Source organism: Pan paniscus, chromosome 5 (assembly GCF_029289425.2).
Source record: "Pan paniscus chromosome 5, NHGRI_mPanPan1-v2.0_pri, whole genome shotgun sequence".
Taxonomy (NCBI): Eukaryota; Metazoa; Chordata; class Mammalia; order Primates; family Hominidae; genus Pan; species Pan paniscus.
Window position 1 is genome coordinate 22,491,902 of NC_073254.2, and position 16,049 is coordinate 22,507,950.

Genomic DNA, 16,049 nt, shown 5'->3' on the forward strand with positions numbered 1-16,049 from the left:
GAGTTCAGATTTGCACGTTTGAGTCATGGTATGAGTACCCGAGACGATATGAGATGTTTTGAGCTCAGCAGAATGAGCTAAACTACAGTAGGAGATTGTTGAGACCACAGGCGAACCACTGAAGTAGGTCACATAGACCAGATGTGTAAGAATAGAAAACCTAATTGACCCTGTACCATTTATTGAAAATACTATCTTTTTCTCATGTGCTTTAGTGGCAACTTTCTCATAAATTAGGTGACTATATATGTGTGAGTCCATTTTTTGGATCTTCTGTTCCCTGGGTTAATTTTTCTCTTCTTGCACCAATACTCCACTGTCTTAATTCCTTCAGTTTTATAATAAGGCTTGATATCTGATGTGTAACCTCAAAATTGTTCTTGAGACTTTCTTGGCTATTAATGGCCCTTCACATTCCCATGTAAATTTTAAAATCAGTTTGTTTCCACAAAAAATAAAAACAAACTTGCTGGGCTTCTGATTGGAATTGCACTAAATCTAGAGATCAATTTGGGAAGGATTTACATCTTACCGATAATGAGTATTTCAGTTCAAGAAAGTGGTATTTACTTAGGCCTTCTTTAATAACTCTCAGTAATATAGTTTTTTGTATGTCTTGAACATTTTTATTAGATTAATTTTAGGTATTGAAGTTTCTGATGCTGTTGTAAATGGTATTAATAGTTTTTTAAAAATTCAGTGCCGAATTGGTTTTTGCTCACATATAGCATACCATTGATTTTAATTTGTATCCAGCAACCTTGCAAATTTACATGTTAATTCGAATAGTTTTTTTGCATGGCCTTTTGGAATTTCTGTGAATATAATCTATAAATACTAGTTTTATTTTTTCCTTTTCAATTCTATTTTTTATTTCTCTTTTTCTTGCTTTATTGTGCTGGCTAGGACGTCCAGTACAATGTTGAAATTGTTCAGATTTCCATCAGATTTTTTAATCTCAGGTAAAGATTTAATATTTCATCATTAAGAATGATGATTGCTCTAAATATTTTTGTAGATAACTCTTTAGTAGATAAAGGAAATTCTTCTCTATTTCTAGTATTCTAAGAGTTTTTTAAAATTAGGAATGGGCATGGATTTATCAAATGTTTTTTCTGAATTTTGGGACAATCATATAATTTTTCTCCTTTATAATGTTATGTGTCTGCCATATTAAATGACTTTTAAATGTTAAACTAACCTCATATCCCTGGAACAAGTTCAACTTGTGCTTTATTATTCTTTTTATATAAGGCTGGATTCAAAGACCATATCTGATAACTTTGCTATCTGGATCACCTATGGGTCTATTTCCACTACCTGTTTGTTCCCTTGATTTTTCCTTGTTTGGTTTTATTTCCTGGCAAGCCTGCTAATTTTCCATTTATGAAATTCTGGACATTAAGAAAAAAGTTCTAGATACTGTTATCTCCTTCCAGACTAGATTCAATGTTCTTCTGTAAGGCAGACAAAATATGGCCAAATCACCTTTTTCTTTTTGTTCCAGGTTAGGCAGGGTTTAAGGATGTATTAAGGCTTATCTGTTTATGGTTTTCCCTTTCTCCTAGAGTTTAGCCCTTTCAGCTAAAAGTCTAGGATGCTGGGCACAGCGGCTCACATCTATAAATTCAGCACTTTGAGAGGCCAAGGTGGGAGGATTGCCTGAGCCTAGGAGTTCAGGACTGGCCTGGGAAACATAAAGAGACCCTGTCTCTACAAAAATAAAAATAAAAAAATTAGCCAGGCTGGTGGCTCATGCCTTTAGTCCCAGCTCCTCAGGAGGCTGAGGTAGGAGGATTGCTTGAGCCTGGGAGGTTGAGGCTGCAGTGAGCTATGATTGCACCACTGCACTCTATGCTGGGCAACAAAGCAAGAACTTGTCTCAAAAAATTTTTTTTAATTTTAAAAATCTTAGAAAAATAAAAAACCATAAAAGTCTGGAATGTTTACAAGAGCCCCTCTTCCTTGGTGGACTCTGTACTCGATTTTTTAGCTCCTCAGCACTGTGAGACTGCCAAACCCTCTGCTTTGCTTTTGAGCCTCTAAACAGTTTCTTTCTACTTGTTTTCTCAACTCCTCGTCCCATATAAACACAGCTTAATATCTGGTAAATACCTCAAGTGGAAATGTTGGAGTTCAAGGAGGCCAGGACTTGAAGAGCCAGAGTCCTAGAGGAAAGGGACTACACAGAAGTGACCCAGGCTTCTATGAGATCACTTTTATGAGCTCATTTCCATGCAGCCCCCTTTTTTTCTGGGACTTTAGCTCTTCTCACGCACTAGCTGCCTTGAATTTTGATTTTCTCCCCAGCTGGTGATACTGCGTAAAGCTCTAGGCCGCTACCAATTGCTGCTTGGTGTCTGTGCCTCGTACTAGAAATTATCAAATGCCCTGAAAGGAAAAGGCAGCAGCAAACACAAGGCTCACCTTAATGCATTTCCTTTCTCCCGGAGGTCTTGACCCATCTAGTGTTGCCTTGCTTGGTTGCTCTAAGAGAACTTCAAACAAGTGTGTTTTTTAGTTAATTCAGTATTTTTTTTAGTGGGAATGTTAGTTTGATACATCATGACCAGAAGCTTAAGTCTTTGAAGTATAGTGTGTTTTATCATTTTCATTTGGAAATCTTTTTAATGAATCCCGACAAATGTTGACATTTGATTCAGTAATGAAATGGCATAGTCCTGGAAACAAGATCGGGACCCAATGTTGATCCATTTCCAGGATGGAGAAGAGTGTTTTCTTTAGAAAAGCATTACCTATGGACTGATTGCTCTATAAAATCTGTTGGATTTTCAGTGTTGCCTGCTGAAATGAAGACAAAAGTTCACCCTTTTTAGATACCTGAGACGGGTTTCTTGTTTGAAGAGAAGGGCAAATTTGAGAAAGCCAGGATGGGAGAACACTATTATAGTTTGGGCAGAAGAAAACCAAAGCCTTTTATCCCCTTGCCCAGCCACACCTTTTTCTCTTTCTGTGTCTGGCTTTCACAGGCATGATCCTTAGGGACTCCTGAAATCTTACTGCTGACTTGATAATCTCTGGCTCCCTCTGTGTGGGCCTCGAGAGGCAAGCAGTGAGCTTTTCAGTATTTGTTCCTTTGCCCCTGAAAAAGGGATAATACAAGTGACCCATGGTTCAGGTTATGTAACTGGTTAGTTTCATCTTCCTACTCAAGGGCATATGACTTATACCTAGAACGGTCTACTTGGGGAGAAAAAAAAAAAAAAGACTGCTCAAGGAGCCATCAGACCTTCTTGTTCCTCAGCCTATGTTCTGTTCTTGGTAAGGCACAGGGTAGAAGAGAATGTTATGGAGAGGAATTAAAGTTATAAAGAATCATATACACTCAAAAGAATGCTAAAACATTTTATGCTGGCGGGAAGAGCCAGTGGGTGGTGGGCAGGAGACGCTGTTCTTTGGGAACTGCTTATCTACTTGGTAAACATGAAGAGAAAAGAAAATAGGTTTTTATTTCTGGAAACTATGCCTTATATATTTATCATTCATGCCTCGAAACAGATCGCTTTGGTTACGTGTGTCTCCATACTATGTTGTCCAGCTTTGTGGGAGGCAGGCCATGCCGGTGGTTAAGATTACTTTGTAACCCCATAAATAGGTACATCTACTATATATACTCATAAAAACTAAAAATAAAAAACTGGTTTAAAAGATTACTTTGTAAAACATCTTTAAAAAAAAAAAAAATCAATAGCACTTTTACTGTTTCATTTCCCCACCTTGGACGGGAATGTGGAAATGTAGGGTTGGTGATGAGAACTAAAACATGTAATATTTGCATGTCACATGTTTAAAAGGTAGCGGGGGCTGGGTGCAGTGGCTCACGCCTGTGATCCCAGCACTTGGCGAGGCCGGGGCAGGCGGGTCATTTGAGGTCGGAAGCTTAAGACCAGCCTGACCAACAGGGTGAACCCCCATCTCTACTAAAATACAAAACTTAGTCAGGCGTGGTGGCATGCACCTGTAATCTCAGCTACTCAGGAGGCTGAGGCAGGAGAATCACTTGAACCCAGGAGGCGGAGGTTGCAGTGAGCCAAGATCACGCACTCCAGCCTGGGTGACAGAGCAAGACTCCCTCTCAAAAATAAATAAACAGACAAACTAACTAAATAAAAATAACAGGTGACAAACTCCGCACTTGATCACTAGTGAAGATTAGAGTATACCCCAGTGTATGGAAGCATTGTTGTGTTTATGTGGCCAAAGAGAGCAGACTGGGTAGCCGTCAGTTTGTATAAAGTTTCCATCCTCTTTCCCCCTCTTACCCTGCCTTGGACATATAGAACCAAGACTTCTAATAACACTGATACTTTGGACTCGATCTCACCTGCAGTTCTGTTTATTAGCCTAATTCGATGACACCCTGAGGGTCATGCCCATCCATAAGACACACTGACTTGTGGAGCAGCCTACATTTGGTTTGCACTGTTTTAGGGAGAGGAGCAAGAAATCTTGAGAGCAGATAGCTTTCAACTCTAAGTTCACAAAACAGGCACAGGTAGTACTGCTCATATTTCATGGAGAGGTAGTCTGGCTTTAGGTCCTTGGCTCACAAAGTGTGGTTCTTAGACCAGCAGCATCAGCATCACATGGGAACCTGTTAGAAATGCAGATTCTCAGGCCCCTCCCCAAGCTTACTGAGTCAGAAGCCCTAGGGGTGAGGGGCAGCAATCCATGTGTTAAGCCCCCGCAGGGGATTCTGATGCAGGCCACACTTGAGAACCACTGATAAAAGAGCACGTACAACACATGAGCCAAACTGCCTGGGTTCACATTCCAGCTCTGTCCTTGCTGGCTGTGTGACCATGTGCAAGCCACTTAATCTCAATCTCTCTCTCTCTCTCTTTTTTTTTTTTTGAGATGAGTTGTGCTCTGTCGCTCAGGCTGGGGTGCAGTGGCACAATCTCAGCTCACTGCAACCTGCACCTCCCAGGCTCAAGAGATCCTCCCACCTCAGCCCATGCCCAGCTAAATTTTTTATTTTTTGTAGAGGCAGGGTTTTGCCATGTTGCCCAGTCTGGTCTCGAACCCCTGGGCTCAAGTGATCTACCTGCCTCAGCCTCCCACGGTGCTGGGATTACAGGTGTGAGCCACCATGCCCTGCCCACTTAATCTCTTTGTGCCTCAGTTTCTTCATCTATAAACCTGTAACAGCATTAATAGTATTTACCTCTTACGGTTGTTGTGAGGCATTAATATATGTGAGAGTACCTAGAACAGTCGCATAGTAAACACCATGTTAAGGTTTGCTATGTTAATATTCCAACAGCAAAGTGATTTATATTGGTTTTTTAAAGATGAAATAGCCCCTACAGAATCAAGGTGCATTTGATATTTGAAACGTCTCTTCATACCATGCTAGCCATTGGGTGAAAATTGAGTAATATCAAAGACTGTAAAAAAAAAAAAAAAAAAAAAAAAGCAAGTATAGCCAAATAATGTTCATTCATCTTTGTTACTCAAATTTGTATGTGTACATGTATGCAGCAGTTTACTCTTTTTTGTAGTACTTTATTTTCAAATATATGATGTCTTTTCTATCTTTCTAATGGTAAAAGTTTAAACATAATCTATACTGTACCTTACGTAAGGAAAAAGTAAAAAGCATGAGCTTGACTCCTTAATTTTCTAAAATGAAAATGGATTTTTTTTTACTTTCATTCTATTTGAAAAATGAATTTTTCTTATTGCAGAAAGTCAGTTCCTCCATGTATGAATGTTGTTTTGTATTTTAATTTAACATCAAGTCCAGACGTACAAATGCAAAGGAATGTGTTATGGAGAAATAAAGAACAAGACCGCAAAATCACCTTACTGAGTATTTCATAAATCTGCTTACTTTGAATATATAAATGCCAGTTTATCAAGAGCATTTTTCTATCAAAATGGTTAGTAGTAAACACTGTTGTACTTTGACCCCGGCATTGTGACCTTGATGGGTGTGTGGTTTGTCAGGAAAGGGTCGCGAAGCCTGTCCACCAGGAGCTCAGGCACCTCCTGCCCTTGTCCGAGGGCAAAGGAGAGAAAGGCCTGCTGTATTTTGGCAATGGTGCTCTCTGTCTGTCAGCCCAGTGGTGTATCACTGATGTGAGCATGTGCCTTGGAGGCTGTGTGATGGGAGGGATATGCAGGGATAAATCTTGCCCACAAACACCAATTCTACTAGTCTTTATGAGTGGCTTTCTGATTCATCAACTCTAAAGCCAGGGTGAATTTTTGAAATTTTCCAGAAATATCTTACTAGCATATTAATTTGTTAAGAACCTCATTTGCCCAGGATGACCACAATATGAGGAATATCATGCTCTGAGGTTGGAATAACATTGAGAAGAGTAACACTGTTACATCCTTGAAGATTGGAAGCGTATTCATCATGCAAATGTAGGGTCTGAGTTAGTTGAGAACAAAATAGTCAATAACTGCATTAAAAATTATCTTCCCTTGTTTCAAGATTTTCTTTTGTGGTATGTCACCTCAATAGGAAGGTCCAAGTAATCTAGGCATGGTGATGATTTTGGCCAGTCTCTAGGATTCTTTATCAGTGACACACATTTTAGGTGAGAACATCTCTTCTGAACTCTGCCAAAGTGAGATTTAGAAGGGAAAGCTTATTTTTCACGTGGCAAAATCAGATGCATCTTCTTCGAGGCTACACTTTTACAGTCCGCAGACTAGGAAGGCCACGTATCCCTGAGGAAACATTAGTACATGTGGGTCAGACCAGAACCGTTTTAGTGATTTGTCATCAACAGCATCTCTTCAATATCTGAGTTGTTGGAAGCTTTGAGGGTGAGCCCATAAAGTTGTGTCTTAAAGCTTCATTCCTTTTTCAAGTTCCTCTCCCTGGTGGTGTGAACATATTAGTGATGTTCCCATGCTGGGCGCAGCATATTCTGCTTGGAAGGAGCAGAGCAAGATTGGGAGGGTCACTGGGGCTCCACCACAATGCCACCATCTACAGCTGACACCAGCCACCTCGGGCGCCTTCCTGCACGCACTCTCATACCTACCTGACCCTGATGGGGGAGGCCCACTGGTGATTTATTTATTTATTTATTTAGACAGGGTCTCACTCTGTCGTCCAGGCTGGAGTGCAGAGGTGCGATCATGGCTCACTGCAGCCTCCACTTCCCCGGACTCAGGTGATCCTCTCGCCTCAGCTTCCCGAGTAGTTGGGACTACAGGAGTACACTATCATGCCTGGCAAATTTTTGTATTTTTTTGTAGAGGTAGGGTTTCGCCATGTTTCCCAGGCTGGTCTCAAATTTCTGGCCTCCAGCAATCCTCCCGCCTCAGCCTCCCAAAGTTCTAGTATTACAGGCATGAGCCACCACACCCAGCCTTCCCAACCGGTGATTTTTAACCTGTGCCTGTCCTGTGTATCTTATTGTATTTTCTGTATCCAGCTGACTTTAGCATTTGTATGTGGTAGACTTTGGTCCCTTACTTTATTCTGAGCCCTTGGACAGTACTTTCAGCCTCTGCCCTGTCTGCTTCATGCCTCTACTTTTTAGATATGTGACGGCTAAGGACCTGGGCCCCGATTAAATTCCATTTGCCCCACTTAACAGCCATGTGACCTTGAGGCTCTCTCTGGGGGCTCAGCTGTAGAAGAGACGACATAGGTCCTGCCTTTTCTGGCTGTCCTGAGGAATAAAGGCTGTTGACACAGTCAATATTCGCTGTTCCTCTGTCCCACTTGGCCCAATCATCTTAAGTCCATGCTCTGCCTCACTTCCCTTCCAGAGGCCCCGAGCATCCTAGATCTAAACATTGAAGTCCAAGCCTTCCTCGCTGCCATAGGACCACATAGAGTTTTCATCTTTCAAGGCTCGGCCACTAGACTGCACTTGTTGACCTCACAAGCTTCTTAAGCAGTGAGAACAGTCAGTGTTCTCATTGTACGATTACAAAAGTGTGCCACAGAACAACGCAAATTCATGGGGCCCCAGAGTGACTCGGTAGCAGAGTCGGGATGGAAACTGGGCTCTCCACATCCACGCATCTGCACTGACCCCGTAGGTGCAATTGCTTCATGTCATGACGGGTAATCCTCATCTTCCGCCTTTGCCCCAAGTTTAACTTTTGATTCATGTTCTCCCTCTTTAATTCATTCCTTCTCTTTCTGCTCTTCTCTGTTTTCCTCCTCCTCCTTGGATGATGTGCGTCTGTCTCATTCCCCACATTCTCTTGGCGAGGCTGCCATTTTCTTTATCACAAACCCTGATCTTTAAAAATAAAAGCTCATTCTGCCAGCCGTGCTACCCTCACGCTTTGAACTGTATTTCTCTGTATCCTTATTATAAGTCTTTAAAATATAGGTGCCTAATCTAGTCATCAGAGGTAACTCGGCATGTGCTCACGGGCCCCGCCTTGAGGGCAGCCTTACCCCGGAGATTCCCATTGGGTCTTGGTGCTAGAGAGTGCCAGCCACATTCTGCCCGTGACACCGATGTGTGCCGTGCTTCCTCTGGGACCGGGGCTACTTTCCCACAGTGCTGTCTGTACTGTCTGTGTTATTGCTGGATAAGGGTCTTCTGTGACCTTCCAGAACAGAATTGATGTCCTCTTACATCTGACTTCAAAGCCTTGGCCTTCCAATCTCTGCTTGCTGTTTTCCATGGACACCCCCCGCACCCCCCACAATCTCCCTGCTCACAGTTGTTACCTCAGTGATGGGGGGTAATTTGTCAACAGGGGATGTGACGCATCCACATCAGAGAGAGCTTTCAACTGGGCAGGCCAGAATGTGGCCTCCTGCAGACTCTGTTAAGCAGCTGAGTAAATGACTTTTAACTGTGCCTACTGTTTATACTTGGGAAAGACGACAATAGAGTTCCCTTCTCACTGTAAGTGGCCATGGAGGCAGGAGAAACTGTTCACTCCTCCTCTGAGAAATCTAACCATTTGAACTTGATGTTTCACCGGCCTCATAAGTATTTGATGGATTAAAGAAGAAGTTCATTCATTCATCACAGGTCGTCTTTGGTAATCATCTCAATGAGACAGTATGTTATTATGGAAAGCTCTTTGAATCCAAAACTAGGTCCTGTTTTTTCACTTGCTAGCTTGAGATCTTGACCACATATGACGGTAGCCTTGTGTCTGAGTCTCAGGTTCCCCAGCTGTAAGGTGGAGACCGTGACACTCTGCCTGGCTTTTAGGATTGGTGTAAGGACCAAAGAGAAGTAGATGAAAGCACTTTGTAACTTATGTAAATGTATGCTTATCTTAAACTTAGTATTTAATTTTAGTCGTTTTTCTATCTCTGTAAGATATTGCAGCAAAATATTTCCAATACCAGGAGCTTTGAGTCTTTCCATGGCCAAAATATAGCCCTCCCTGTCATGGGAATCCCAGGCCATCTCATTCTAGTGGCCATGGGATGGATACGCAGATTCAGATTGTCCCTAGAACACACAAAGATGACCATCTCCTGGCACTGACCTATCATAAAATGCAGGTGAGCAGAAGGAGACCCTCACACCGTCATCCCACAGCCCCTAGATTATGTTAGTTCAAAACTGTGAAAAATGTCAGTCTTCCCTGAAGGGCCTAATGGAAGGAATGGATTCTCTGACTTTGCCTCAAAGAACCCCAGCTGTAGCTCACCACTGTGCTGGGATGAACTTTAAAATCACTCAGCATCCACCCTCGGCTACACAGTCCATATGGGGAAGGACTGGGTACTCACTGCAGACCATTCAGAGGCCTTAATTAAAATAGTAGATGATTACTTAGGCATGTGATGTGGCTTCTTGTTTCTCCTTATTTCATAGGAACAAACGAGAAGATTTTCAGTCCCAATTTCAAAACAAGAAAAAATGAGCAAAGCCCAGTTTATAAATGCTCATATGGATCCTGATTTTTATCTTTTCTCAATCCTGTTTCTCGCTGTCTCCTACTTTCCCTGTTTTTAGAGCTTATTAGCCATAAAGTAAGCTAGTCACTAATAGTATCATAAATAAATTTTTAAAACATAATAGAAGTATTAAAATGTAAATGCCACTGCACTACAGCCTAGGTGACAGAGTGAGACCCAGTCTCAAAAAAAATAAAAATAAAAATAAAGTTTTTTAAAAAATCATTTATTTGTAATTTATCCTAATTCACAAAAAGATCTGTCATAAGCAGCACTAGCAAGATTTTTGGTAAAGTTTAGAGGGTCTGCCTGTGTCTGGGTGAAAGCTGATTTCTATGAAGCGCCTTATCAGATGTGCCTGTCTCTCCTAATTGTGTCATGCCTGTGTCCTGGGTGGTACCACGCCTTTCAGAGCTATGGCAAGTCACTATGCTTGTGCCTCACAGGTAGATGTGATCTGACTCGGGTATTTTTTATCCTGACGCTGAGACAGGAAAGAGTGGGAAGGAGCTTCAGGCAGTGCGCTATTTACCAGGCCATTTTTTCTTTCTTTCAGAGACTCTGACCTGTTTTTGTTGGACACCCGTGTAGTATGGGCCTCAGAAGAAGGCTGGCTGGAATTTGACATCACGGCCACTAGCAATCTGTGGGTTGTGACTCCACAGCATAACATGGGGCTTCAGCTGAGCGTGGTGACAAGGGATGGTAAGTTATTATCCGCAAGCCTCCAGCGTCCAGCAAGTCATCAGTTTCACGCATTTCCCTTACAGCAGTTGTGATAGAACCGTGGGCAACAGTCAAGTCCTCAGCTTCAGGATGGCCTCATTTACTGATCCCCCATGACTTGCATTGAGACCCAAAACCTTTCCCGGAGGCCTCCTAGACAGGAATTGAAAACAGGCTTGGGCAACTTGGAGACAGGAGAGTGGTAATGTTTCCAAGAGGATGGCCATGGGAGGACAGCTTTTCCAGGCAGAGGCAGCGGGGGATGCAGCGAGTAAGAGAGAGGCAGGCGCATCTGTTTAAATCCTGACGGATGAACAGGTTTGCAGTACCCACTCCTCCTGCAGCATCAGAGCCAGCAGCTTGAGGTCCCCACTGCTGATCTGTCCACCAGGGAGGGCAGGGTAACTGCAGATTCATAATCTAGCAGAAACAGGAGAGCCCAGGAGTTCACGCCACTCCTTCATGTGATTCTGAAACTTTGAAAGGAGTGCTTTGATTCTGCCAAAAGATGCCATCCCATGGGTGCCAGGCAAGGTTTGGGGATACATGATCTTCTTCTTCACACTCATTCTTAATTATTAGCACTTAGGAAACTAGGAAGTATCCCTTAACTGTTGTAGCTACAGGAACAAGTTTCTGTGGAATAAAGAGATGCATGCTTTGATTTGCATTAAAGGAGTCCACGTTCACCCCCGAGCCGCAGGCCTGGTGGGCAGAGACGGCCCTTACGACAAGCAGCCCTTCATGGTGGCTTTCTTCAAAGTGAGTGAGGTCCACGTGCGCACCACCAGGTCAGCCTCCAGCCGGCGCCGACAACAGAGTCGTAATCGCTCTACCCAGTCCCAGGACGTGGCGCGGGTCTCCAGTGCTTCAGGTGGGTTTGTGGGGAGCCTGTGTTTCCAGAAAGCCTTATTGGCCTCAGTGAGAACAAAAGTTGTGTCCACAGTCTCAGATGTTGGGCAGCTTCTGCACAGCAAATCCAAAGGCGAGTAGGTGTCATATGCATGATGGTACCTTGTACAGTCGCAGAACATCTGCGTGGGTTCTGAGGGCCCTCAGCCTGGAACACTTGTTACCTGAAGACTCAGGCTGCCCGCATCATGACTGCCTGTTGATCCAGACAAGCATCTTTCTGTTTGGTTACATTTCTCCAACTCTTTTTAAAATTCCCATCAAAACCCTGGGAGCACCTAGATTCTTTTTTCTAGTTGCGTTATGCTGGGGGGTTATGATGTGCAAGCGAACTTGGTACACTTGTGTAATATGAACTTGTATTTGTCAGTGCTCTTGGCTGGAAGGGAAGGAAGGTCAACTCAGCCCTCTAGGATGGATTTCTTTGGCTCATTTAATGGAGAGGTTCAGGGTTTTTTGTTGTTGTTGTTTGTTTTTGGGAGACAGAGTCTCCCTCTGTCGCCCAGGCTGGAGTGCAGTGGCACGATCTCGGCTCACTGCAAGCTCCGCCTCCTGGGTTCATGCCATTCTTCTGCCTCAGCCTCCCGAGTAGCTGGGACTACAAGTGCCTGCCACCACGCCTGGCTAATTTTTTGTATTTTTAGTAGAGACAGGATTTCACCATGTTGACCAGGATGGTCTCGATCTCCTGACCTCGTGATCCACCCGCCTTGGCCTCCCAAAGTGCTGGGATTACAGGCGTGAGCCACTGCGCCTGGCCAGGGGTTCTGTCTTTAGGCATGGCTGGATCCATGGGCTCAGATGATAATCAGGAATCTCTCTCTTTTTCTGTTTTTCTATTTTTCTTTGTTGGTGGAATTCTTAGTAAAACTATCTCTATATGGTGGCCAGGAAGGCAACCAGTGGTTCCAGGATTTTTGTTACCCTTGGCAACCTCAACCTCAGACAGAGCCCTTCTTCAGCAGAAATCCAGGGCACGACTCCGGTTGGCTTGGCTGGGGTTGCGTCCTCCACCCTGAAGCACACTGCTGGGTGGGGAGTGCTCTGATTGGCCAGACCTGAACTGTGTGCTCACCCAGGAGCTAAGGAATAAGGTGAGTCCCATTCTGCTCAGAACAGACACATTCAAAGGGCAAGAGAGAGAAACCAGCTCTGCTACCTGAGTGTCAGCTGAGTGGTCCTTCAGAAATGTTCTCCCTGGCAGGGTGCAGTGGCTCATGCCTGTAATCCTCACACTATGGGAGGCTGAGGCGGGCGGATTACTTGAGGTTGGGAGTTCGAGACCAGCCTGGCCAATGTGGTGAAACCCCATCCCTACTAAAAATACAAAAAATTAGCTGGGTGTGGTGGCATGTGCCTGTAATCCCAGCTACTCGGGAGGCTGAAGCAGGAGAATCACTTGAACCCAGGAGATGGAGGTTGCAGTGAGCCAAGATTAAGATTATGCCTGAGTGACAGAGCGAGACTCCATTGGAAAAAAAAAAAAAAGTTCTCCCCAGTGTGTTTTTAGGAAGTGGCATGGAAGTCCACCCATGGAAGCCCAGAGGAAGGGAGAGTGGATGTTCCCTCCCCACAGCCAGTCCCATAGCTAGTTAGGATTGAATGGAAACCCAGACACTTCTGACTCTAATGCCAGTGCTTGCAAATTCTGGGGTCCTTTGGCTATTTAAATAGCTTGAGAATCAACCATAAAGGTGAAGATTGGCAGTGGGATTTGCAGTCAGAGAACTTGTTTCCCTGGTTGCTACCCTGTGATTTTGGACACATTTAATCTGTTTCAGCTTCCATTTACTCATCTGTAAGATGGGGATGATGAATGCCTTGCAGATTTGCTGGAATTAAATGAAAAGCATCAAAATCTGGCTCATAATAGCACTCAAAGATTATTTATATGCCATTGTAGGAAGTAGGTTCTCAGGGCATATGTTGGGATCCCTGGAAAACAAGTAAAATAATTCTGGAAGATGCATTAATTCTTCCAGGTAATTGTACAGAAATGTCATTTTTGGTGGCCAAACATGTTGGGAAGAGTTAATGCAACTTCCCAAAGTACCTGTTTCTTCTTTGGGAAGCAATGTCTCCATTTTGGGTTCCGACTTAAATCAACCGTCTATTTTACCAGTGACTTGGATGTGGAGCTTGAGGATCCACCGCCCAGTGTGATGTGACATTTTGCTTCTTGTCATCCTGGTGTTTCTCGGAAGCATTGCTCACAGCATGGGCGTTCCTGTATTCACCACTAGAAACAGTCAGGGTTGGGGTTTTTGAAAAAGAGAAGAAATGCTTGCTTTCCTTTATTCACTTCAGAGGCAGCCTGCTGAACAGAGTTAATAATCTCAGTGTTTTCCTTCGGGCTATGATGATGAAGTCTGCCAATGGTAGGCTTCAATTTATTAATGAACTGTGGTCAGTTTGGTACTGGGACCTCAGACACAGAGGCATCTCTTGAAATGTTGATTGCTTTTTAAAATTAAAACTTCACTTGATTTTATTCAGTACCCCCCCACCCAATGCACACACTAATGTTTTTAAATTGAGAAAAGATGTTGTGTCTGATTTTGATTTTAGCAATATCAACCAATTATTATTTTCCAAGTCCCTTTCAACTTTTTTCAATTTGATGAGTTTAAATTAAATATGGATATTCAAGTTGATCTAATTAGTAATAGGTGCAAATATCTCTGTTTTTCAGTGGTCTCCCCCCGCCCACCTCCCAAGCCAGTACTTCCAAATTTGCTTTGTCCCTTTCAGTAGTACAAAGGCAAAAGGGTTCATACGAAATCTCTCCGGTCTCACCTATTTAAAGGCCCCCAAGGAAGAATGACGATGAAGGATGCTCCCCCCTTCTCATTCTCTTCAAAGATCCTCTAAGTGATCTGGGAAATTGCTCATGTCTGGCCCACTGAAGCGCTTCTTTATATTTTTGGCTCTTTCTTCCTTATCTATTCTTCCATTAATGGGAGTGGACATGCTGAGGAAGAGATTCCCAGAAAAGATTTCCAGAGAGATGGCCTGCTACCTGGAGAAATGGCCTGTCTGGTGTTCCTCTCCCTCGGGGTCTCTGTGAGGCCAGATGTTGCTGGGCCTTCATGAACCAGGTAGACATTACAGTAACAGAAAAGTGGTGTACTCTGGCGTGACTGCAGGCAGACTTTCTGCTTGTAAATCTTTTGGAAGTTGGAAGGAAAAGATTGCATTGTCTCTGCTGCCCCCTTCTTCCGTGGCGTGCTCCCAGGGAGTTGATAGTTCTCCACCAAAACAACCACCACCAGAAGCAGCCCACCAGGGATCGTCCTACATCTGGGTAAAGAAGTTAGCATTCATTCATCAAATTGCCTGTCATCAGGGTGAAACGTGGCAAGGAAATAAGAGGCTATTTTTGGAATTGTGCTGTCAGTGCCTGAGACGGCAAGACTAGTGCACAGCAGGGGAGAGGCCAGGAGCCCCACCACCCACCAAAATCTACTCAAACATTTGTACTTGGCTTTCAAGCTGGACTTTCCAAACATGTGCACTGGATAGTGGTTTGGATCGACGTCTCCCTGGATGGCTTTCACTTGCCCTTGCTTCTCTGCAGCTGGCTGCTCTAAATGAAGGCTGGATGTTGGCTCTGTTACACTTCTCCAGGGGCTTGGATAGCCTCTGCATGGTATCATTTATTGTTTTTACACATGTTTGACTAGTCCTGTTCCTAGCCGTCTTTGCCCCATTGGGGATTTTAACCAATCTACCAATTCTTTTTCAGCCTCCATTTCTTACCAGCCTGCTGCTCTTGCAACACCTGTCCTCAGGTTCTATAGCTCCAGTTTGGTGGTCTCCTTCTACTTGTTATCATTCACTCTCTTTTATGGTAGCTCTCACTTGGGGTTCACTATTTTATCTTCTGGGGGACTGTGATACCACTTGGCCAATCCATGACAAGGTCCATGAACAAATGGCCTTGAAGTTCCATTGGGTGATTCTAAATTTTCATTTGGCTAATTTTCCGGATCTTTCCAAGACCTCTTTTGAGAGGGTGTAGCTAAAGGAATTTCAGGTCAGCTGGTAAGTCTGAAGTCTGCTCTGCTGCTGCTGCTGCTGCTGTTGTGAGGCAGAATTGGTCTTTGTTTTGATAGATGAGTTTGGAAACATTATCTGCACTTTAATGATCCATGTGAAATTGGAGTAGTCTCTTTCAGTCTTGATGTTTATGTTGTCACTACCCAGCTCTGCCAACCATCTATGACCCAGCAGCCTCTTGAGACCCTGTCCGTCCTTTGGAATGAGTCTGCCATTGTATCAGTGCCACCTATTAGCATTTCTTTTTTGTTTGTTTGTTTTTAAGACAGTTTCACTCTTGTTGGCCAGACTGGAGTGCAATGGTGCCATCTCAGCTCACTGCAACCTCCTCCTCCCGGGTTCAAGCGATTCTCCTGCCTCAGCCTCCCAAGTAGCTGGGATCACAGGCATGCACCACCACTCCTGGATAATTTTGTATTTTTTTAGTAGAGACGGAGTTTCACCATGTTGGTCAGGCTGGTCTCAAACTCCT

General features: G+C 43.7%; 1 protein-coding gene across 1 annotated transcript in view; it reads left to right on the plus strand.

The window, feature by feature from the left end:
* The window catches only part of BMP6 (bone morphogenetic protein 6), a 156,739-nt gene that overhangs the window by 126,089 nt on the left and 14,601 nt on the right, over nt 1-16,049 (plus strand). Inside the window, exons 3-4 of the mRNA XM_008952874.5 lie at nt 10,437-10,585; nt 11,283-11,480. Coding sequence (XP_008951122.4) covers nt 10,437-10,585; nt 11,283-11,480 — 347 coding nt within the window. The remainder of the gene's footprint in view (nt 1-10,436; nt 10,586-11,282; nt 11,481-16,049) is intronic.